Source organism: Conger conger, chromosome 8 (genome assembly GCF_963514075.1).
Source record: "Conger conger chromosome 8, fConCon1.1, whole genome shotgun sequence".
Lineage (NCBI taxonomy): Eukaryota > Metazoa > Chordata > Actinopteri > Anguilliformes > Congridae > Conger > Conger conger.
The window spans coordinates 48741945-48765816 of record NC_083767.1 but is presented as its reverse complement, the minus strand read 5'-3'; the positions used below and the strand labels follow the sequence as shown (position 1 = coordinate 48765816).

The window sequence follows — 23872 nt, the reverse complement described above, 5'->3', positions numbered from 1 at the left end:
CAAAAATATTTGAAGTCTGCTAATTCCCTGTTACTGAAACACATAAACACCAGAATTCTATTTGACAAGGCCATAAAGGAGTTATATTTTCTATAAACAACAGTAACATTTAGAAGGCATTCTTACAGTATGTCAGGAAATAGAGAGTTTTGCTCATTGATTAAAACTTGAAGAAAAAAAGGATGCTCTAAAATAGCCCTGGGAGGTCTTGGCATCGCAGTAGGATATCATCACAAAGCCTGATACAGCTCCTTCCATAAAACTGCTAATGATGATGACTTACCAAGATATTTTCTGCTGACTTTCACACCAAGCAAACTCCTGGACCTTGAAAAGACGATTTAGTTTCAATAATGCTCATTACCTCACAGTGTGATATGACAGAAAAATGTCTAATTCTGTCCTTTGGTCACAGTACAGAATAACAGAAAGACAGTGGTCTCATGGTAGGCTTCTCTGCTCCAGGGAAAAGGTAAAAACTGACATGAATATTAATAAAGAGAAAAGTGCCTGTGGTAAAAAAAAAAAAAGAAAAAAAAATATGACAAGCTTGAACTCTCTAGGATGCAAACACACAGCTCTACTTCAGCTTTGGCACAAGGAGTACAAATACGGGTTTACTGCGGACTGAATTGTCTGGAACTGTGACAGTTGTGATGGAAACTCATGTAAAACGTGTCTTTCGTGTATGAAAAGTATGGTGCTAATTTGGTTTGAGAACAGCAAACTTATTGTATAACATTCAATCCTGTCTGTCTGCCAGTGCATTAGAGAGAATTCTTCTAGCAGTGCAGTGGTCTTCATGGGTTTAGAATGGAGACAGATATTAATCTGGTAATCATAACATGCATACACCATAAGATCAATGTTAAAAACATTGTGTAAGACTTGTGGAAGAAAATTAAAACTGAAAAAATGAAAAATTACGTAAACTATCAATTCCAAATGGTGATATATTTCCAGAATGAGAAAAGAGAAGTTGCCTAGCAACCTCAAAAGACCCCATACTGAGCTTTCATTTCATGGCCAACAATTTCTGGTTCTCATGTTTTCCTCATTTCTCACGTTCTTGAGTTGGTAGATTGATTAAGAACATGTCTGCAGTTTTCCTCCACATCATTCAGACTCTGTGTCACTGGAGGAACACATCTCCACAGCCACTCTGCCACCCGTCCTGCCCCACCATTTCAGTCGCCTATACACGGCGTCGAAGATGGACATAGTGCAGTGTACGAAAAGCACAGTCCACCTCCCTAACGCCACGACACAGCTGATCGACCTTCCCGCAAAGCTCACAAAAACTGTTGTGTAGTGTGCCAGCAGGAGGAGGCTGCGACCCAGTTGCTTCCAATACCTGATAAGCAGATTAACCCTTGAGTCATGTCCCCCCATTATGGATGCAACTCTACTTTCTATAAATCCAGACAGAAGGAAAAAGAATGAACAAAGAGGTGACTTTTCAAAAAGTCAGTATGCACAAGGTTTTCGTTTTCTCAGCGTTCATCTCCTTCAGACAGTCTCTAAGAAAAACTTCGCTGACGAAGGAGTCACGGCATTTAACGACGCGCCCTTACAGCTGCGCAGGTCGGATGAGCAGTTTTGTTTCCGGGATATTTGGTGATGTGGCCACATTCAGAAAGCAGGGCGAAGAATAATAAATAAAAAGAAACCCACGTATCCGCGGAGTAAACGTAAAGGTTAGTCTCTTGCACCTTCACTTCACTACATATCGAGCAATGCACAGCATGTACGAATAGCTGTCATTTACAGAAAAGCGCAACATGTCATTGTTTTTAAATGGCCAGTCTAGCTAGCCAAGTTAGCCAGTAAGCTAGGTAGCTAGCTGGTTTCTTAAGCCATCGTTAACTTGGTGCTTCTAAGGAAATGATAGCTAGCCCTCCTCACGCACTTACAATATCATCTCGATTAGAAACTTTCGCCGAGGCTTGAAGGACGATGTTCATTCTTAAAGCTTTTCCATTTAACGTGAAACGTTTACATTTGATCTAGAAATTAATCCACCGATTTGATGTTTGCTGTTCTGTGGACTGCGCGAAATGACGCAGCCGCAGTCCTGTGTAAATGTGGTTCGGAAAAGTTCGGTTCTGCCCGGGAGAACTCGAACCGAGGGGGCTTCATCGTCAACAGATATTGAATCCTTTGGCAGTGTCATAATACTGAGAAGCAGGCATGTTGTTTATGCTTTAATAAAATGTATTTGTGGGGCAACCTTATTCCTTATCCTTAATAATATAGGAAATAATGAAAGCGAGTAATTTTCTATGTATTATTTTATTATGTATTTTATAATGGCATGGTGTGTAAATGCCTTTATACATCCATTTACTGTTGGAATTCCACTCCATGGAATCCTGTTTCAGATCAACAGGAAGTAAAGGGCAATAATGTACTCCCTGACGATTTCACCACCCCTTTTTCTCCAGATCAAATTTCAGTGGCCCTGACCTAAAACTAATGGTTTAACCTCTGTCATAGTTTGTCGCCGTGTCTACTGATTAACGTGGTGTTGGATGTGGAGAGCTACTCTACCAGGATGAATGTGTTGTTAAAGGCCTCACAGTTTTTATAATGCTGCATGAATATGACAACCCGGTAGTGCCCTCAGATTTGTATGCTGTATCAAGGGCTGTAAAACATACCGATACTTTTTGTGCCAGCAGGGCAGCGATGCTCAGTCGACTGGCCCAGGGAGTGAACTCCGTCATCCAGGAACTGTCTGGGGAGGAGAGCCATGAGGGAGGCTCCTTGGTAAGCTGGTCCTACGGGTCACACAACTCACCTCCACGCCTGTGGATCACTGCGTACTTGTACCCACCTAGATCTTAAATACACTTTAAAAAAAAGTTATCTGGCCCTCTCCTGAGAGGCACATCATGTCAATGTTTAAAGAATACGGTTGGCAATTACAATGTGAGGCCTAGATCAGTTACTCTTGCTTAGTGCAATTGAGCCAACCAAGGGGACCAGAAGGTGGGCTTTGCACCTTTTTGAGAATATTTCATAGGTTCCCATACACCAGAGAAGCTCAGCAATGCGTAGAACAGTATTTGAACCCAAAACTAATTACATTGGAGGTCTGGTGCATATGTTTGTGTGTGCATGCACATTTCTGAATGTATGTGCCTGTAATATCATTATGTACGTGCACGTGTTTGCTGGTGAATGGTTGGCATTCATATAGCGCCTTTATCCAAAGCGCTGTACAGTTGATGCTTCTCATTCACCCATTCATACACACACTCACACACCGACGGCGATTGGCTGCCATGCAAGGCGCCGACCAGCTCGTCAGGAGCATTTGGGGGTTCGGTGTCTTGCTCAGGAACACTTCGACACAGCCCGGCCAGGGGATCGAACTGGCAACCCTCCGACTGTCAAACGACTGCTCTTACTGCCTGAGCCATGTCACCCCTGCTGGTGATACAGACGTCCTGAATCTGGCCTCTCTCTTCTCCGCAGTCCCAGGATGTTGGGGCCCCCGAGGACCCGGCGGAAGCTGCTGCGGTGGGAGAGGAGGACACCCTGGAGAGGCTGGCCCACACCGAGCAGCTGGTGGTGCAGCTGAAGGAGATGATCAGAGAGAGGGACGGCCAACTGGCCAGCACTCAGAGACAGCTGAAGGTGCAGTTTGGCTGGAGGGATGTGTAGCACTGTCCGGGTCGTATTGGTATTGCCTAATAATAGTGTACATATTGATTTCTGCTCCGTGCAAAAATGATTGCCAATGTGATTGGTTGATATACGTATATATGTGCCAGGGAGGCAATGCATTGTGCACCGACGATAGTGTAAATTTGCTGAAAATGTCATACAGTTTTATTTATTATCATTTGTTATTTTGCAATAATAGGTGAAGTTATAGAGACCCTGTAGCTCTCTAGGCACATGCTCGCTGCTTGCTGATAAAGTTGTATGTATGAAGTTACATTTAGTTGATGTCTGTGCTCGCCTTCTTTTTCCATTCATGTGGCGACTGTTTTGCCTACTCATTTCTTTACTAACTTAGCCAAGCTCTCACCAAAGATGGGCTCTACCCAGGTTCTTTCTCTAAGCAAATTGCAAGTGAGCAACAGTGTAATGCTGTGTAATTAAATGTGTGTATGTGCGTGTCTGTCTGTGTGTCTTGCAGGAAGAGAAAGAGGCAGGAGATGTTCGTTTAACCAAACTCAAGCTACAAGCCAAGGCTCGCATGGCTGCTCTGAACAAGCAGATTGCAGAACTTAAGGGACAGGAGGGTGGAAGCAGCACTCAGGTGAGAACAGTGAAAGACTCTGCATATTACTCTGAATCTCTCATGAGATGAATGTAGTATTTCTCAAAATAATATAAATATTTTATTATGGTATTTATATTCTTTGGAGCACAGTAAAAGCATGTTAAAAAGCAAGTTCCTGATTAATGATAGATGTATTGTGTATCTTGATCAGCCATTGAGAGAAGAGTGGGATTGTGGAATACAAGTGTAAAATGTTGCCTTTGTAAAGCTGCATTGTCCTCTGATCAAACAGAAACACTGTTTATCCCCAGTGTGCTTTGGCTTTGGGTGAGGTCACTTCCTATGCTTTTAGTCAGTGACACTACTATATGGAGATGCACCCTCTGGAGAGAGCTGTACAGTTGCCTGTTCATGACCGGTCTTCCCAGATGAGCTCTTGTTCTTTTCCAGCATAGTCAAGCACCTGGTCTGCGCCAGGCTTGTGAACTTCTTTCTTCATCACCACTCTCTTGTATAATCCCTGGTTTTCCTTGTTTTCTTTTTTTTTGTCATCTCTGTGTCCTAAAGAGTCCTGATAGCTCTTTCACCATGGTACCTGGTATGGAGGAGGAGCTCCAGCAACTTAAGCACCGTCTCCAGGAGGAGGAGTCTGTGTCGAGGACCCTGCGAGAGCAGCTGGAGGTGTCCGAGCAGTGCCTGCGGGAAAAGGAGGGACATGTAGAACAGGTGTGTAAAGCTCTCCAGCCTAACGTTTGTGGGACTTTTCCAGAATCAGCTTCCAGATTTCAGCTCTGAATGATGTGCAAGTGTGAATGGAGTGTGTGTGTGTGCTCCTCCCGCTAGGTACGGGTCCTGCAAGCAGTGGTGTGTGAGAAGGACGTGCGCTTTCAGGAGCAGATCCAGAAACACGAGGAGGAGCTGCTGAACATCACAACACAGGCCAAAGATAACACTGAGCTGCAACAGGTGCACACTTGCACAAACATACAGACACACACACACACACAAACACATGCACATTCACTGATAGAAATGGCTGGTTGAACTCTACCTTTCTGGTCTACCCCTACCCAGGCCCTTGGAGCAGCTCAGAGGCGGGTTGAGGAGCTGGAAGAGATGGTCCATTCACGCTCTCAGGTCCTGGAGATGCTGCAGCAGGAGCTCAACGACGCAGACCAGCAGAAGCAGGTATGGAGATACCACCTAGCTTCCCTACTGTGACACTGATGCCCTATCCTGAAGAGAGAATTTTAGATGCAAAAAGTGATCCTGTTTTCTCCTTTTCTCTTCTACTCCACCTGTATTTCTCTCTCACACACAATCTCTCTGTCCCTCTCCCAACCGCAGATCCTCACCTCTCAGTTCAGGCAGATGGAGCAGGAGCTGGCCGAGGCTAGGAGGCAGATGGAGGACCAGCTGGCAGAATCTAGGAGGCAAGCGGAGGAGGTGCTGACAGAATCTAGGAGGCAGGCGGGAGAGGAGCTCACAGAATCTAGGAGGCAGATGGAGCAGGAGCTGGTGGAGGCTAGGAGGCAGGTGGAGGAGGAGAGGCAGCAGTGGTTCCAGGAGGCCAGCAGTGCCAAGGCGGAGCTGGCCATCCTGAGGGAGAGACTGGAGGCCGCAGTGAGCGATAATGAGGAGGCGCTGAAGGAAAAGAGCGAAGCAGAGGCTGGTATGGAGGCAGAGCTGGCTGCACTCAGAGAGAGGTTACAGGCAGTGAGCGATAATGAGGAGGCGCTGAAGGAAAAGAACGAAGCAGAGGCTGGTATGGAGGCAGAGCTGGCTGCACTCAGAGAGAGGCTACAAGCAGTGAGCGATAATGAGGAGGCGCTAAGGGAAAAGAGTGAAGCAGAGGCTCGTATGGAAGCAGAGCTGGCTGCACTCAGAGAGAGGCTACAGGCAGTGAGCGATAACGAGGAGGTGCTGAGGGAAAAGAGTGAAGTAGAGGCTGGTATGGAGGCAGAGCTGGCTGCACTCAGAGAGAGGCTGGAGGCTGCCGACAGGGAGAAGGAGGAAGCGGTGGCGAGGCTGGAGATCGAGGCCGGGGAGCGAGTGGCAGAGATTGCCGCCCTCAGAAAGAGGCTCCAGGTCACGGAGACAGAGGGGAATGACCGAGAGTGGAGAGAGGGGGAGGTGGTGGCCCGGATGGAGGCTGAGCTCATCGCCCTTAGAGGGAGGCTGGAGGCCGTGGAGCGGGAGAGAGAAGAGGGGGCGCAGAGCGAAGGGGAGACCATGGCACGGATGGAGGCTGAACTCGCCGCACTGAGGGACAGGCTGGAGACGGAGGGGGAGCGGCAGCAGGTGGCTGAGACCATGGCGGAGCTGTGGAAGGGGCTACGCGCCCTGGCCGGGGGGGAGGCGGAGCCACAGGGGGAGGGGGAGGAGCTCCCTGTCCTGAGCGACCCCACCCTCTGTATGGAGGCCCTGCGGACTCTCGAGAAGCGGCTGAACAGCCTGAGGGGCGAGTGGCACGGGAGTGAGGAGCGCTGCAGTCAGATCAGCCTGGCTATGGAGGCTCTACAGGGTAAGGGACTCAAACTAATTAGCATGGTAATGGAGGTTTACTAAACACAGTGGTAAACGTGTAATTCAGGCAAAATTCACCACATAGAAACAAAGATCAATCTTAAAAACTTAAAAGTAATACAGGCATGTAAGGATCTAACCCATTTAACAAGCTTATTTCTGTTGAACATCTGTATCTAACTGGGTTGGACTCATCCTTCAGGAGAGCTGGATAAGAGCGTTGCAGAGGGTGAGGAATCTGTTGCCAGGATACAGCAGCTGGAGCTGCAAATCAGCTCACTGAAGGTGAGATAAGGGGTCATGAGGTGAATGTTTAGGCCTTTTAAGTTTTTAGCATGTTCATTTTCGGTTTAATTTTTCAAACGTTTATGTCCATGTGTCTTAGCCTGACTGTGTGTGTCTGTGTGTCGTGAAATATTTTCTTGATGTAGTGCAGATTACACGGTTCATACACATGAAAAACCACTTAAGCCAACACTGTCCAGTCAAATAGAACAGCACATTGGGGGTGTTTTAGCGTCATATTACTTTACATTACATAGCAGACGCTCTTATCCAGAGCGACGTACAATGAAGTGCAAATCAAACACAAGTATGAGTGCTAAGAGGACCTGAGAGGACGGTACAGTTCCCAGTCCTAGTGTACACATACAGATAATCAGAACCCTTGAAGAGTACAATCAAGCATACCACAGTTGGCAGCTAGAATACCCTGAATACAACAATCATAAATTAAGTTGGATGACACCTGAATGGACGACTCCCTTTTCCAGATTGCTGGAGGTTCGCAGGCTGTGGCTGTTACTGACCCACTGCTGGAGGGTCCAATGGCTGCAGAGGGAGGTGAGGTGTAACTGCCAATCAGATAGCCGGTTTATACGACCATGGATTCACTGTTGCCTCAACAAAGCTCTGTTTTGGATGGCCTCCCATGAGGACATAAGAACATTGTGATGACAAGGCTAGGCCTTTCAGCCCATTTGCCCACAAACATGAGAGTATCTGGCAGCAAGCATACTGGTCTTCATGTGGAATTGATCTTATCCATTTCCACTTGTGCCACCTTGACCTACTGACAGAACTCAACCTGAAGAATCCATTGTTGTTCACTTTGTTTGGGTGATTTTATGAATTGAAAAACCTTGAATCAAATCTTCCCCTTAATCTACTTTTATTGAGCCGCAGTAGTCTTTGGGCTTTTGATCCAACCAGGCACAAAGCCTCCTTCAACCAATTATTGTCCTTAGTCTCAAGGACCATTTCTCCCTCTTTCTGTGTGTTTAAATCTGGTGCTGGATTAAAAGTCCAGACACTGCTGTGGAACACATATGACACTGCACTGAAGCCTCTCCCTCACACACCGAGGCATTGTCGTAATTCGGCACAACGTGTTCGACTGGTTTTTCAGGAACATTTCTAAAGAAAATATTTGAAAATTGCCAAGTGCCATCAAACATTTTTTGGTGACTATCTGTCATCTATTGTTCTGGTATGCGTTAGAGACATATGTTTCTGTCACATGGAGATCTCTATCATTTGTTCTAAAAAAATGTAGAGGAAAAACTATTGCAGTCCTTTGCAGGGAACAAAGGAAAGATCACGTGAAATATTATAAGTAAATACTTGAGAGCAAGGGCAATTCTAATTTGATAACGGCTGTCCTCCCATTTCACAAACATGGAACAGCTGTCACTCATATTAGGAGACACCCACATCTCCAATAGCAACAGTGCATGTAGTCAAACTGTGATTACCCTGTATGACTCAGATGATGCATTCTTAATACGTCTGTATTTTTCAATGACAGCTATGGTTACATAATATATTTGCTACATATCTTAGAATTGGTTATTGATGGCTTTTTGACTTAATATGTTTATTGACTGATACCCATATACATGTATATTTCTGTTTTTATTGTATAGAAGTACTTTCAGTTACATTTTATATTGTGTGACAGTTTTGAAAATATTTTCATATTTTCTGCCTCCATAGATGACACAAATGAGTTCAGTTTAATTGCATATTCTAGAATAATAGTTGATCCAATTCCAGATACAGATCCAGGTTTTTTAACCAATGAGGAAGCGTAGTTTTGCTTCAAATCAACTGCTATGGTAACTGTATTATTACCCCAGTGTTGTATGAGCTATGGCTGCTATATTCAAGTACGTGAATAGAATATTAATCAGCCAACCGAGTACTTGCTGATGTGAATTGTAATACCGAATTGTTAAATTATAATTTGTTTTATTGGGATTTCTCAGGAATGGCTAGACCAGCCCTAGATAACCAAGCCCATATGGAGAAGGTATGTATCCAAACAAGCTAAATGTTCTGTCTGAACATATTCATTATTTACGGACATTTTCCATATTGGAACACTATTGTTCTGTTATTTGGATAAAATTACATTGCAACGAAAACCATGCATTCTTAAAGTTTCCAAAAAATAAAAGGAAAATACATCTAAAATAACATGGTCCTCTAAACTCTCTTTCTTCATCTGGTCTTTTCCCAGGACATGGGTGGAGAGCATGATTCAAACAGTGCACAGTTGCTCGACAATTCTCAAATGATGGCTCTTGAGCAACAGCTTTTGGAGAAGGAACAGGAGCTGGCTGCCCTACGCACACGTCTTGCATTCACTGAAGAGCAGAGCTGCAGTAGCAAGAGTTCACCAGAGGGCAGCACTGAGCATGGCCAGGAGGGCACTACAGGCAAGCTGGGTGAAGTTTCAGTTCTGATCGATATCCCAGAGGACACAGAAACAGAGGAAGTGGCCCTTGTAGCTGAAGACAGCTCCTTCCTCTCAGCTGCTGGAGATAAAGAGGGCAGCCCAGAGCTCATTGGCCTACAGCCTGAATCTCCAGAAGACGGGGAGACAAAGGGAGCGCCCTCCGATGAGATGGTGACCAGCAGCGACTCTGATGCAGCCCCTAGCAGCTGGACACTCCTGGAAGCTGTCAACCAAGAGGGCGGACAGGAGTGGCCCTCCTTGATGCAGGACTTTGGGCAGCTGCACCTGCAGTCCTGGGAGGAGGCTGGTGATGAGCAGAGCGCATCCACCATCTGCTCTGTGCAGGCAGACTCCTCCTCTGTCATCATTCGGGAAAGCGTTGAGGTGCACATCACCCAGCAGGGGGCCATACTGCAGGGGGTGGATTCAGGCTCTGGCCAGGCCTTTGCTCAACTCCTGGCAGAGGAGCTGCAGAGGAGGTACAGTGAGCTGCTGGCAGAGCTCCAGAGCCTGAGAGAAGGAGCGTCACGTTCACAGAGGAGGACAGAGGAGCTGGAAGAGGAGCTGATGGAGCTGCAGGCAGCTAAGGACCTGGCAGAATCTCTGGCATTAGAGCGGGAGGAGGCACTGAATGCTGCCACAAGAGAGCTGCAGGAGGAGGCCCAGCGAAGGAGTTCTGTAATAGAGTGCCAGAGTACTGAAGGCAAGGTCCTTGAGGAGCAACTAGCCAGTCTGAGGATGGAGGCTTGCTCCAAAGACCAGAAGCTCCAGGCACTCGAGGTAGACCTGGAAAAAGCCCAGCACTGCCTCTTAGAGAAAGAGGGCCAGGCCAGGATGCTGAGTGCTATGCTGGAAGAAAAGGAGCTGGTCTCTGTGGGGCTTGAACACAAGCTTAGTGATGCTGAGCTTAGGTTGCAGGAAGCCTCCCAGGCTAATGCTACTGCCGAAGTTGTTCTCAGTGAGCGGTCCGCTGAGATCCAGGAACTGCAGCTGCACCTCTCGCAGAAGGCGCAGCAGTTGGAGGAACTTAGCATGGTCATGTCTGACAAGCTGCACCAGGCTGGAGAGGAAAAACTTGTAATTAGCAGCGAGGTGAAGAAATTGAAAGAGCAAATGGTGGATCTGGAGAAGGTGTGGGAAGAGCAGCAGAAAGAGAAAGGGAGCCCCACAGAGGAGGTTGAGGAGGTGGTGAGCCTAAGGAGGGCTAATGAAGAGCTGAGTGCCAAGTTGGCCACCATAAAGAAAGACGGAGACCTAATGAAGAGGAAGCTGCAGGCAGCCCTGGTGCAGCGCAAAGAGCTTCTTAGAAAAGTTGAAGCGTTTGAGCAAGAAGCAGAAAAAAGGAAAGAATATGGAGAAACTGAGGAGAAATCCATTACAGAGGTTCCAGAGCCAGAACATGAAATGGAAAAAGAAAGGATGAAAAAGGACATTCTTCAATTGGAAGCTGCTTTGGAGGAAGCCAGACAGACCTTAAGAACCAAAGAGAATGTTTTTGAGACAATGGAACTGAGGATGGCCCAGCAGGATCAAGCCTTGGCTGAGGCCCTTGCAGTTAACCAGAAGCTGAATGAGGAGTTGGAGAACAACCCATCCCAAATCCCAGATGTGGAGCAGGCACAAAGGGAGGTAGATGAGAGAGCGGCACTGCAGTCACAGCTGGCATCTCTAAAAACGGAGTATGAAACCCTGCAGAAAAAGCTCCAGGAAGCCCTGGAAAACCGGAAGGACACCATCCGCAAGGCCAAGGAGAAGGACCGGCACTTCCGTGAGCAGCTGAAACAGCAGAAAGAGGAGCACAATGGGCTACTGGAGCGTTTTGATGAGCAGACCAGAGAGAGGGACAGGCTGTTGGAACAACTGAATGAGCTGGAACAACTGAAAGCACAGAAGGAGGTAAAAGCTCACAGCACAAAGACAGAAGCAGAAGAGGAGGAAGAGAAAGAGAAGGCAGACGCCCCCAATTTAGAGAAGTTGGAAAGACCTGGCGGGGATTGGGGTCAGGAGGACTGGGTGGATTTTTCTGCAACAGAGCCAGATACTGAGCCCCTACCAGAGAAAGACAATGCCATCCTCAGTGTGGAACAAACTCCACCACTTCTACCAACAGCTCCTGCTGATGGGTCTGCCCTTAAAGCCCTTCAGAAGGAAATAGAGGTCGAGCAAGCATCTCGGCAAGAGCTGGAGAGACAGCTGGAGGAGAGCCAGGCCTGCCTGTCACTGAAGGAAACTGAGCTCCTAGACATGCGTAAGGAGCTGCAGGAACTGAGGGAAAAGGAGAGGCAGATCGATGTGCTCTCAGGGGAGATGGAGGCACTGAGGGAGAAGTGGCAGCAGGCACAGTCTCAGACAGAAGCCTTGAGGGCAGAGATAGAGGCACAGGAGAGTAACACTGGGCCAGATTCCCCTGTTAGCCTCCTGCAGGCCGAGGTGCAAGAGTTCAAGCAGTTCCTGAGCAGCAAGAATGAGGAGATCACAGAGCTCAGTTGTCAGCTGAGTGAGCAGAACTCCCTCCTCCTAGCAGTGCAGGAGACTGTGTCGGAGAAGGATCATCTGATCGCCTCCCTGCAGGAAGACTTGAAAGCAGAGCAAGAGAAGACTCAGAGACTGGAGGCCGAGGTCCCACAGCAGCAGGAAGAGGAAAATGCAGCGAACACCGCCAAATTCCAGCAGCTCCAGCGCAAGTTACAGGCGGCACTCATCTCCCGTAAGGATGTGCTGAAGGAGAGCAAGACACTGAAGGAGGAACTGGTCTCTGCGCAGGCGGTCATGGCAGAGCTTCGGCAGAGGCTGGAGGCCGGAGAGGCAGAGCTGGAGAAGCTGAGGGGGGAGAGAGAGAAGCTTATTGAGGAAGTGGACCGAGCCCTGCTGGAGAACGAAAGTCTGGGAGCCTCCTGCGAGAGCTTCAAGCTTGCAATGGAAGGGGTGCTGAAGGAGAAGGAGGTGCGTGAGCGGGAGGCTTCGTACTCAAAGGAGCAGGCTGCGCAGACATGCCAGGAATGGGAGGAAAAGGTGCAGGGAATGAAAGAGGAGTACGAGACGCTGCTCAAGTCATATGAGAATGTCAGCGACGAGGCCGAGCGTGTGCGGCGGGTTCTCGAAGCTGCCCGACAGGAGCGGCAGGAGCTGATGACAAGGGCCAGGGCGCACGAGGCAGCCAGGCAGCAGGCTGAGCGGCAGGCCGAGGAAGCTCAGAGAGAAGTGGAAACTGTTAAGGAAAAGATGAGGAAATTTGCTAAGACTAAGCAGCAGAAAATCATGGACCTGGAGGAAGAGAATGAGAGGCTGAGAGAGGCAGAGGAGAGGAAAGGTGATGGTGCTGAAAGGAGAGAGCATAGGAGACAGAAAGAGGAGCTGGTAAGAGTTAAGGAGGAGCTTGAAATGCTAAAAGCTGATTTGGAAGTTGTGAGGGACCAAAAAGACTTGCTTGAGCAGGAAGCCACAGAGCTGAGAGAGCAGCTGGCCCAGGAGCTTGAGAAAGCAAACACTCAGCCCCAGGACACAAGCCCCAGTCCTGTTGCTATAGTGGAGGAGGCTGTCATTGCACAGCAGTCTAGCTTGGTTTTGACTCAAACAAACCAGGAACTCAATGAGAACCGTGAGGATCCTGAGAAAGCCAATCTGATGGAAATGCCTGCGGAAGTTGCACCAGAACCAAATTCAGTAGAGGATGCCCCAGAAATGGGACCCTCTAAGCACACACTGGAACAAGCACAGGATAAAGTGAGAGAAGCTGAGGCAGCCCTTCATGCAGAGAAGGAATCGAGGCAGGAGCGTGAACTGGAGCTGACTGCAAGCCTGTCCTCCCTGGAGCAGCGGCTGAGGGCAGCTGAGGAGAGGGAGGAGAAGCTTCATTCAGACAGGGAATCGAGGCAAGAGTGGGAGGCTGAGCTGACCGCAAGCCTGTCCACTCTGGAACAGCAGCTGAAGGTGGCTGAGGAGAGGGAGGAGAACCTGAGGGAGGAGGCAATTCGAAAAGGGGTCCAGTTGGAAGAGGTCCAGGCCCGCTTGGAGGCAGAGAAGGATGATTTGGAAGAGAGGTTGATGAATCAGCTGGCCCAGCTCAATGGCAGCATTGCTGGCTACCAGCAGGAGGCAGCAGACAGCAGAGAGCGCCTCACAGAGCTGCAGCGAGAGGTGGAGAGGCTGGAGAGAGAGCGAGCGGAGCTGGAGGCTGTAGCCGAGAGCGAGAAGGACCGGTCAGCCCGGCTGGAGGAGGACAAGAGGCAAGCACAGAGAGAGAGGGCAGAGGCAGAGGCGGAGACAGGGAAGCAGAGGGAGCTGGAACAGAAGCTGAAGTCAGCACAGAGAGGAAAGGAGGGCAGCCAGAGCCGTGCCCGACAGCTGGAGGAGCTGCTGAGGGAGAAACAGTTGGAGGTGCGGCAGATGCAGAGAGACTGCATCCAGTACCAGGAGCGAATCAGCGAACTGGACAAGGAGGCCAAGGCCCTGCAGCTGGGCAAGAAGGAGGCATGCTGTGAGTTGGAGGCTGCCCGCCAGGAGACCACAAAGACTTCGGAGAAGATGAAGAGAGTGGAAGAGGAGCTGTCCCTTTGCAAAGTGAGTTTGGAAGAGACACAGAGGGAGTTAGGACACGCACGGGGAGAGCAGCGAGCCTCTGAGGAGAAGGCTCTGCAGCATGAGGCTCAGAGCAAGGTGGAAGCAGAGCAGACGCTGGATGAAGTGAGACTACGACTTGGTGCAGAGTTGAAGCAGGCCGAGCTGAGGCTTGAGGACGCCTATCGAGAGGTTGAGCGGGAAGAGGTAGCAACCGAGGAGGCCCGACAACTGGCAGTTGTCAGGGAGAAGCAGGCTCAGGAGATGCAGTGTCAACTGGATGAATCGCTAGCGCGACTGGCTGCCTTCTCGCGCTCCATGTCATCGCTGCAGGATGACAGGGACCGCGTGCTGGATGAGGCGCGGCAGTGGGAGAGCCGATTCCACAGCACCCTTCAGGGGAAGGAGGCAGACGTTCGGGAGGCAGAGATGCGTGTGCGAGACCTTACAGAACAGCTGCAGAAAGAGACAGCCCAGAAAGCGGAGCTACAGCTCGCACTGGCAAGGTGATAATTAATTGCAAATATATGTGTATATTTTCAGTATGTATCTATGTATCTATGTATGTATGTATTATTTCTGTTTAAGTAATCTTGTGTCAGTGTATAATACTTTGACTTTTGACGCTTGATCATTGAATTAGGCTGCAGAAAGCAGAGGAAGAGTGGCAGCATAAGTGGGAAGAGGAGGGGAAAAGGCACAGAGAGAGCCAGGCTGCTCTGGAGAAGGAGCGGGGCGAACTGAAGGAAGCCCTGACACAGGCGGAGAGCTCCCTGGCCCAGACGCGGGCTCAGCTGGCCACCCTGGAGACTGAGGCTGAGGGGCTTCGGCACAGGGCCCAGGCGCTGGACGAAGCCGTGGGGGAGCTCCAGCGTGGGGCGGAGAAGGCCAGAGCAGAGCTGAGGGACAGGGAGGCAGAGGAGAGAAGGCTGGGGCTCTGTCTTGAGCAGCTGGAGACAGACCTACGGTCCTCCAAGGCCCTGACCGAGGCCCTGCAGACGGAGCTTGGGGAGAAGGAGAGGAGAGAGATGGAGCTTCTAGGAGAAAAAGAACAGGCTGTCACACAGGTAATGGCTCTCTCTGTATCTCACTGTAAAGAAGTTTCTTAGATAATTGCTACCACGAATGATGCCACATTTTACAATATGCATATGCAAGCTGCCATGACATTACTGAATGAATTCAACACACAAGCAGTTTCTGTATATTGACTGATATAAGAAATTATTCTGGAACTGGCCTTTCAGCTGGTGGTGAAATGAGTTTGTTGTGTCAGGGTGTTCTCACTCAACGTTTTTTTTTGACTGTGATTGGTATGATGTATGTTTTATCCCCAGGCTGCAGAGGAGGCCAGGCGGGAGGCAGATGGGAGGGCACGGGAAGCGGAGAAAGAGGTGGAGGAGAGGAGAGAGGAGGTGCGGGGCTTGGAGGACCGGGTACGCAAAGCAGTGGAGGAGAGCAGTCACAGCAAAGCCCGTTTGGATGCCTTCACCAAGGCCATGGGCTCCCTGCAGGATGACCGCGACCGAGTGCTTACCCAATACAAACAGCTGGAGGAGCGCCACCTGCAGGTTAGGGGAATATTACACCTCCTACTATAATTTCAGTTGTATTTTTTTTTCAGTCCAGTCCAATGTTGATTCAAAAGGACTCGACTCGGTGATTCATTGGTGCCTTTTTTGCAAAATGTGCAGTGTCCAAGTGTACACATTCCATCTGGTATATCATTCTACAGCATGTGTTATCGAGCAGTATCATTTAAATCATGCCTCCTCTTCCTCAGGTGATGATGGAGAAGGACGCACTGATCCAGGAGGCGGCAGGGGAGAACAACAGCCTGAAGGAGGAGTTGCGGGGCCTGCTGGTGCAGAGGGATGACCTGAACGCCGAGAAGGCCAAGCTGTCGGCCCAGCTGCATGGCTACAGGGACGACCTGACCCAGGTGCTCAGCATGAAGGACTCCCAGCACAAGCAGCTGCTAGCTGGACAGACTCAGCGGATTGTAGCCCTGGAGCAGGAGAAGCAGCTGATGGAGACTGAACTAAGGTCGCTGCAGCGGGAGAGAGAGGAGGCTGGGGGCCGGGAGGTGGCGGTGGAGAGGGTAACGCTGAGTCGGGCCGCTGGGGATGGGGCAAGGGCAGAGGTGGAGGAGCTGAGGGAGCAGCTGCAGGCGGCGCTGGACCAGGTCGCTTCCCTGGAGGGGGACTTCCATTCGATGAGGGAGGCGGAGGACGCCCGGGTGAAGGAGCTGAGCGAGCTGCGCTGGGAGGGCGGGGTGTTGCGCACAGAGACGGAGACGGCGGAGGAGAGGGTGGCGGAGCTGGCCCGGGACCTGGTGGAGCTGGAGCAGAAGCTCCTGACCGAGAGGGAGGAGGCAGCCCAGATCCGGGAACAGAACAAGTCCTTCGGACAGGCCATGGCGTCCCTGCAGGACTCCCGGGACCAGGCCATCAACGAGGTGGAGGAGCTACGCCTCCGCCTGGAGGAGATGAGCAGGATGGGCACGCAGCCTGCATCACCGTCGCCCCCTGCTGGCTCCACTGGTGAAGTGTGGGCCCTGAAGAACGCTCTCTCAGCCCTGCAGAACGACAGGGAGAGGCTGGTGAGGAGCAGCTTATGTCTGTCATTCATAGCATGTGCTGGTCATTTTAGACTGATTTCACTCATTGTGATGAAAGAAAATGAGCATTAAAGTGTTCACAAGTGTCAGAGTAGTTTATCATGAATGTTCCTATTAATTACTTTGTACCTGAGTCAGGCCTGTAGCGTAGTGGTTAAGGTAAATGACTGGGACACGCAAGGTCGGTGGTTCTAATCCTGGTGTAGCCACAATAAGATCCGCACAGCCGTTGGGTCTCTGGGGCAAGGCCCTTAACCCTGCATTGCTCCAGGAGAGGACTGTCTCCTGCTTTGTCCAATCAACTGTACGTCGCTCTGGATAAGAGCGTCTGCCAAATGGCAATGATGTAATGTAATGTAATGTACCTGCACACACGGCATAGTTTATGTGAAAGTAGTGTGAAGGTTTGTGATGTAAGGCTGTCATCCCCTCCTGCCATTTTCTCCAGCTGGAGCAGCTACGGATTCAGAGGTCCGAGCTGTCCCGGGTGGGCCAGGGAGGCGAGGAGCTGGCCAGGGTTGCCCTGGAGCTGGAGGAAGAGAGGAGGAAGGCCAAAGAGAGGGAAGAGCGACTGGAGAATGACCGACAGGAGCTGGAGACACTCAGGTAAGGCACTGCACTTCACAGCAGAAGTCTGTGATGCGTGAGTATTTTATTTTAATGGTAATCAAATATTTTTAGGTGTATGTAGAACACCAGAAACAAGCAGCCCAAACTACTTCTGCAACTCTGTGAACAATATTTGTGCATAGTAGTTTGTCAGCAGTAGTCCATGTTGATGATCGATGAGACCTCAGTTTGTTCCCACTTTACCTGTGATTAACATGCATGTCCTTCTCCCTGTGTCTGTCAGGCAGCAGAGGGTGGACTGGCAGGCCCAGGCGGAACTCTTGAAGCAGCAGACCCTGGCCACTCTTACTGACCGAGACCAGCAGGTCCAGCAGCTCAGCGCCATGCTGGAGGAGGCCCGTGCGCTCTCACCCAAAGTGCAGGCAGAGCAGTACCAGAGAGAGGTGAGGAGGCGAGCGGCAGATGAAATGGGGGTGCTGACGGTGCCTTACTCCCTCCCTCGTGTTCTGTGCATGGGGGCACAGTTAAGGGAGTTATTTTTGAGTCGTGTGAATTCTACTTCTTAATTGTGAACATTTCTCCTGCTGGTAATAGCAAAACCAGTCAGAATTCATTATTCGCTCCATTGAATTCATGCATGCATGCATTCATTATCACACTCTTGATGATGGGTTACTTAGGATGTAGATTTTGATTGTAGTGTACCTCATAAATATGTTCAAACACAAAAGGTCATCTCTACTTGCTACTTGAGCCCAGCGATGACTGTCTGTGGTTATTTTGACTTCTATTAATTTTCATTTGCACAGGCACCGTTGGGGACAGACCTTTCTGCTGAGCACCAGGTCCTGCAGGCAGAAAGCGGGCAGCTAAGCGGGCAGCTAAGCAGCCAGCAAGATAACCCTCTGAAGGAACTTGAACTGAAGGAGCTGAAGATCATAGATCTCAGCAGCAAGGTAGCGACTGCTATTTAATTCCCTCAAACTCTGCCTCTCTAGCTGATGTGTGGTTAGCTTTCTGGCACAAAATGGCTGCTACAAAATTGGTTATGTTGGGAAGTGAGCTTCTTCCTTCACTGTAAAGTGCTTTTGCGGTCCCAAACAGCAGTATTTAAGTGCAGTTAATCGTCATCTTGATTATTGGCTGTGTTGCTGTGTGAGATGTTGCTGTGCTGTTGGCTTCTGTATTGGCCACTCCGAATTGAACCAGCACTCTGCATTTCTTTGGCCACCGTTAAACTCGCATCAAATTCAAAACATTGGTGCTAGCCTTCCAAGCAGTTAAGGGGTCTTCCCCAGCTTACCTACAAAAAATCATCAGACCTTACACCCCTGCCAGACCTCTTCGTTCAGCCTCCACAGGCCGCTTGGCACTTCCCCCCTCTCCGAACCTCCACCTCACGCTCACGACTATTGTCTGTTCTGGCTCCACGGTGGTGGAACGAACTCCCCGTTGAGGTCAGAAATGTAGAATCTCTCCCCACCTTCAAGCGCAATCTGAAGACGCACCTCTTCAAGCAGCACCTCTCCCCATCCCTCCCTACCTCCCTGTGAACCTTAATTGTTGTCTTGTGATTTACTTTGTGTTTCGGTATTTTTAGTTGGATAGGTAAGCAGTATTTGGATAGTTAAGTTTGGTCACTTTTGCTTTGTTGTTTGTTTGTTTATTTGTTGATTTAAAAAAAAAAAAAAAAAAAAAAAAAAGGAGAAAAAAAGACATTTCGCCCTGGTCCTTGTCTTTGTTGTACGGGTAGCAATTGAAATTGTACTTCCCTCTAGGGTCTTTCAGTGCACTTTGTTGTACGTCGCTCTGGATAAGAGCGTCTGCCAAATGCCAATAATGTAATGTAATGTAAACCAAATCCAGATGCAAGTTCTCCTTTATGCTCTCAAATACTGCCAAATTCAGAGACTGTACAGGTATGGTTACAAATGGTTAGTTGTCCTAACTCATGCCCAGCAATAGTACAAGTTTGTTCTTTGGACATGTGGGAAACACCCATTACACCAGCTGCAGAGCCAAAACAGATGTGCAGTTGCAGCCATTTTGGTAAAGGGCACCCAGACAGGCTTCAGAGAGAAATATGTCATCCTGGCATGTTTCAGCATGATGTCCTCTATTTCTGTCCCAGATCTTCTGTTCTAACAGAAGTGTGGTCCTGTCGCTTGCCCCCTCCCTGCCACCCTGCTGCTCCAACCCTCCTACACTGCTGCTTTATCACTAATGCTGCTCCTGTGTGCCTTTCTCCTTCACCTCCTTTCCCTGGTTCATAACTGTCCGCTTCACCTGATTTCTCACTGTCATCTGATTCGTTATTTCTCATCTCGTGATGTGTCCTGCTTGTTTTCCAAATCCATCCGTTCGTACCGTCTCTCTCTTTCACCTTTTCTCTCCCTCTCTCTTTTCCTCTTCCTACTGCCCTCTCCCTGTGGTGTGATGTGTTGGGTGGCTCAGCCCCTACCTCTCCCTCCCTCTCCCCAGCTATCTCAGGTGTCTGAAGAGAAACACTCGCTGGCTGCCCAGCTGGTGAGCCGCTCTCAGAGGCTGGATGAGGCCCAGAGTCGCTGCAGTGCCCTCCAGAGGCAGCTTCAGGAAATGCAGGAGGATAAAACCAAGGTTAACACTTCTTGGGATTTCTTTACACTTGCTGAATTGTCACTTAGACATTTTTAGTCCTGTTTCAGATTGCTGTTATCAAAGCATTGTTAGTAAAGGCAGCTCTTGTAAAGTATACTTTGCTTATGGAAGTGTTTTGGAAAACCCTGTTACCTCCAGGGTAGCCCTGAAATGGACAGTGCCCCTGGAGCCCCTCAGGAGCGCAGCAGCTCCACAGAGAGCGAGGGATACAGGTCAGAGTTCAAGGAGCTGCAGCGCAGGTATCGCATACTCTCACTCATTCTCACAAACATACTCTCATAGGGTCTCTCTCTCTCTCTCTCTCTCTCTCTCTCTCTCTCTCTCTCTCACACTCACACTCACACTCACACACACACATACACACACTCTAATGGGCTCTCTCAACCACATACTCCCATAGGCTTATACATGCTTATTCCTTTACAGCAAAAGTGTCACATACACTATTCCTACAACTTAAATTCTTCTTGGCTTTACAGCTTTCTAATGATGATGGCAAAACTTTTTACTTCGCTATTGTTATTTTTATCATTACAATTATTGACTTAAGTTGTCTTTGTAATGTGTGCTTCTTGGTATACTGTATATTGCTATTCATTTGCCTCGTTTGTTATGACTCAAAGCACATTTCCGTGATTATTTCTGTAAAACGTTGAAAAGTGAAAGAATAAGCGTAGTGACCACCCCTTCTCTATTACAGGTTGGATGAGGAATTGGAACACAGACAGGCAATGGAGGAACAGTTGCTGGCCACACAAGATCGTCTGAAGAGGTGCGGCCAGATTTTGCCTGAAAACGTGTTTTACAGTGTTATGATTGAATATTGTATTCAACCATGAGTCTCCCTCTCATTGTCTATCTTTGTCCATCTTTGTGGTCATGATGAAGGTGTCTCAGCCTGTGTGTGTGTATGATTTAGCTCTCATGCCATGCAGCCATTTTTTATGACAAGTGAGATATTGTTACCTTCTCCTTGGTGAACTCCATGAATATAAGTGTCTCTCTGTGTGGGGAAAAATGGATGTATCAGCATAAAGCAGAGTGAGGTTCTGATGGTCCTTCCTTGATTGATGTTTTGTGTCTCCTTCACCCCGTATTACTTTTCAGAGTTTATAATCTGTTGCTGTCCCCAGATTTGAATCATTCACGTAAAGGGGTTTCTGCCATAGTTCCTAATTTACCAGCCTCACAACCAAAGTAGAATAAGTTTTATCATAATCTTGTGTGAAACCCTCTCACCTTTGTGAGAAGTTGAACACAGTAGATGGTGTTAACCTGCTTAGCTGTTTTCAAAACAATTCACAGATTAATCTGTTCCAACAAGCGTGACGATACTGTCTAACTTCGCCTTGCATTGCAGGCATGCACAGGGCATGTGGCAGTCAGAAGAGGGGAATTTCTCAGAAACCGCTGTCCTCATCGAGCCACCAGAGGGCACTGTGACACGGGTGAGTTTCACATGCCTCCTCCCAGCTTGATGGCTCAAATGAAAACTGTTCAGTTCTATCACTGCATCCCACTGTCCAGTTCTACCACTGCATCCCACTGTCCAGTTCTATTACTGCCTCCCACTGTCCAGTTCTATTACTGCCTCCCACTGTCCAGTTCTATTACTGCCTCCCACTGTCCAGTTCTATCACTGCATCCCACTGCCCAGTTCTATCACTGCATCCCACTGCCCAGTTCTATCACTGCATCCCACTGCCCAGTTCTATCACTGCATCCCTGGAGAGAAAGTTTTAAGAGCTGTGAAGACTCAGTCCCTGCATTTACAAGGATAAAGATGTGATTCATGCTGTACTCTTCACTCTTAAACTTAATGGAAATTCCCTGGAGTATTTATGGGCAAATAAAGAGTAGCTTCCTTCACTTGCGACTCCACATCATCCCTCACTCTCTGATGAAATATCATCTCTTAAATTCTCTCACTACTGTATTATTTTATAGTATAATCAAATAAGAAAATATAAGACATTATGAGTATAACAATTTCCATGAGTAAGCAAAACATATAATAATTATAAAATGTCAATGTAAAATCTGTCTCCTCCCTTTCACATCTGAAGTTCCTCACTACCTCACCTCCCTTCTTTGTGTCCCTGCCCTTCATGTGCCCTTTCTCCTCTCTGCCTTTCCATTGCTCTCTCACTCTCTAGCTATCCTGGCACTTGTGGCTGCTTTAGTGGCACTAATCTACTCACAATTGCCAAAGCAGATATTTAGCGTGCATGAAAATATACATATACATGGATGTATGCGAGTGCTGTAAGAATACAGAAATGTGCAGAGTTTTCTGTCTAATGCTCACCTGAACCCTGCCTGTGTCCCAGAGCCGGAATACTGGCCCAGGGCTCGGCCGGATGCTCCGGGCGGCGTTCTGCTCCCGCCAGCGCACCCCCCTGCTGGCCTCCCTCTACCTGCTGACTGTGCACGTCCTGCTGCTGCTGTGCCTGGGAGGCTACCTGTGAGAGCCCCACCGGCGCCTGCTGATGACATCATTTCAAAACGACTGAGCACGGGACAGGCTTAGAGTGTACCACGCATTTTTTGGATGCAGTACAAACAAGAAAAAGACTTGTCTTAGCCCAAGACATTACCCCAAAACAAAGCGGGATCATGCACCACTATATCCACTGGCATCTCCAAGACTGGGTTGGGTTAATGTCCCTTAATGTTAGAGGATGGCACCTGGTTTGCCATAAGTATAGAACTGACAGTTACCAGTTCTACTTCTGCCTGCACCCAGTGCTCTACATTTAGTGTCCTTCACTTTGCTTCCCCTAAGAAACTCTGAACACTTCAACAGAGGTACACTTGCTATTTAAGGGGTATACTTTATCCACAAACTGTAAAAATTTTATGCCAAGGCTAATCCTTCCTACAAAGGTGTCAGAAAGATTGCGGTAGTGAAAAGGGCAGCATTGCACAGAAGATGCCTTGTGAGTCGGAGAGAATCGCTGTTTGTCGGGGGAGAGGAGGGCTTTGGAGGCTATGGTTAAATTCATCTCCCTCTGTCACTCTGTCCCTCACACATGGACCTTGCAATGGAACTGGGAGAAAAGGGAGAATTTTAATCAACTACATTCCAGCTTTCCGGTAGACCTTTAGCTACTTTACTGTATTATTAAAATATTGGTTTTAAACAACACTGTCTTGAGAATGTACATCAGCTCACTGGACTCAGTGTGAACATGTGACTGTATGAACGGTGCGTTTTTTATATAATGTGTGTGTGTGTGTGTGTGGTGAGGGGTAGCCCTATCGGCTGTGTGTTCCATCACACGCCAGTGAGGATCCTTTCTACGCCTCACTGTCATTGCTCTGTGAAAGCCAAGAGCAGTGCCTTTGTCATTTAATTTAATGCATCAATGTTACTGCTTCAATTCCAATGGAGTGTTATACCTTGTCAGCCAATGGATATCCCCATATTAATTTATAATAATAATAATAATAATAATAATAATTCATAATTAATTTCTTCTCCTTTTCTTTCTTTTTCTTCCGAGCAGATCTAGTCTGACCTGCATAGATTTCTGTAGATTTATAAATCTACACAGTTGCCCGTGACTTCTGAGATTTCCATGCCATTTTGCACCTCCCTCTGTCCCATCACCCCTATCACATCACAGCCCTGATCCATTATACTGTAAATTAATATTGTATAGGAGAGTTGTATGATTATTGACAGAAAAATAATTGCCATTTCGGAGCTGTTTGGTCTGTTGTGCGCACAGTCCAGTGTTTCTGTATCTCTGTATAATCAGTGTAAAAAAATACAAAAACAAAAAAAAAAACCTATTCTTTCATATTCTTCACCCTGTCGTCTTGCCGAGTTATTTTTTAAATAAAGTCTACAATTTATGGGAAAAGGCCTGTCATTTTGTTGACGTTATTGACAGCGCTATTGCCGAATAACGGTGTGCGGCTGTGTACTGTACCTTCGATTTCCAAATATTGCTTGCATATATAAGCACGCCTCTGTCAT

General features: G+C 48.3%; 1 protein-coding gene across 3 annotated transcripts; it reads left to right on the top strand.

Annotated features, from left to right (window-relative positions):
* The first annotated feature begins 1596 nt into the window (after positions 1 to 1596).
* Positions 1597 to 23756, top strand: golgb1 (golgin B1). Of its 3 annotated transcripts, none has more exons than XM_061250829.1 (23): positions 1597 to 1697; positions 2682 to 2769; positions 3481 to 3642; positions 4151 to 4273; positions 4805 to 4963; positions 5081 to 5203; positions 5312 to 5425; positions 5585 to 6761; positions 6966 to 7048; positions 7537 to 7606; positions 9031 to 9074; positions 9285 to 14566; positions 14704 to 15127; positions 15398 to 15631; positions 15844 to 16662; positions 17129 to 17286; positions 17534 to 17693; positions 18060 to 18206; positions 19732 to 19866; positions 20026 to 20126; positions 20588 to 20659; positions 21248 to 21335; positions 22218 to 23756. In XM_061250829.1, the coding sequence occupies exons 2-23, from the start codon at positions 2689 to 2691 to the stop codon at positions 22353 to 22355; spliced, it is 9894 nt and encodes a 3297-aa protein (XP_061106813.1). In that variant the 5' UTR covers positions 1597 to 1697; positions 2682 to 2688; the 3' UTR covers positions 22356 to 23756. The 3 variants fall into 3 exon arrangements, with proteins under 3 accessions (XP_061106813.1, XP_061106811.1, XP_061106812.1); XM_061250827.1 differs by having other exon boundaries at positions 19705 to 19866; XM_061250828.1 differs by having other exon boundaries at positions 1608 to 1697; positions 2679 to 2769; positions 19705 to 19866.
* Positions 23757 to 23872: the final 116 nt, after the last annotated feature.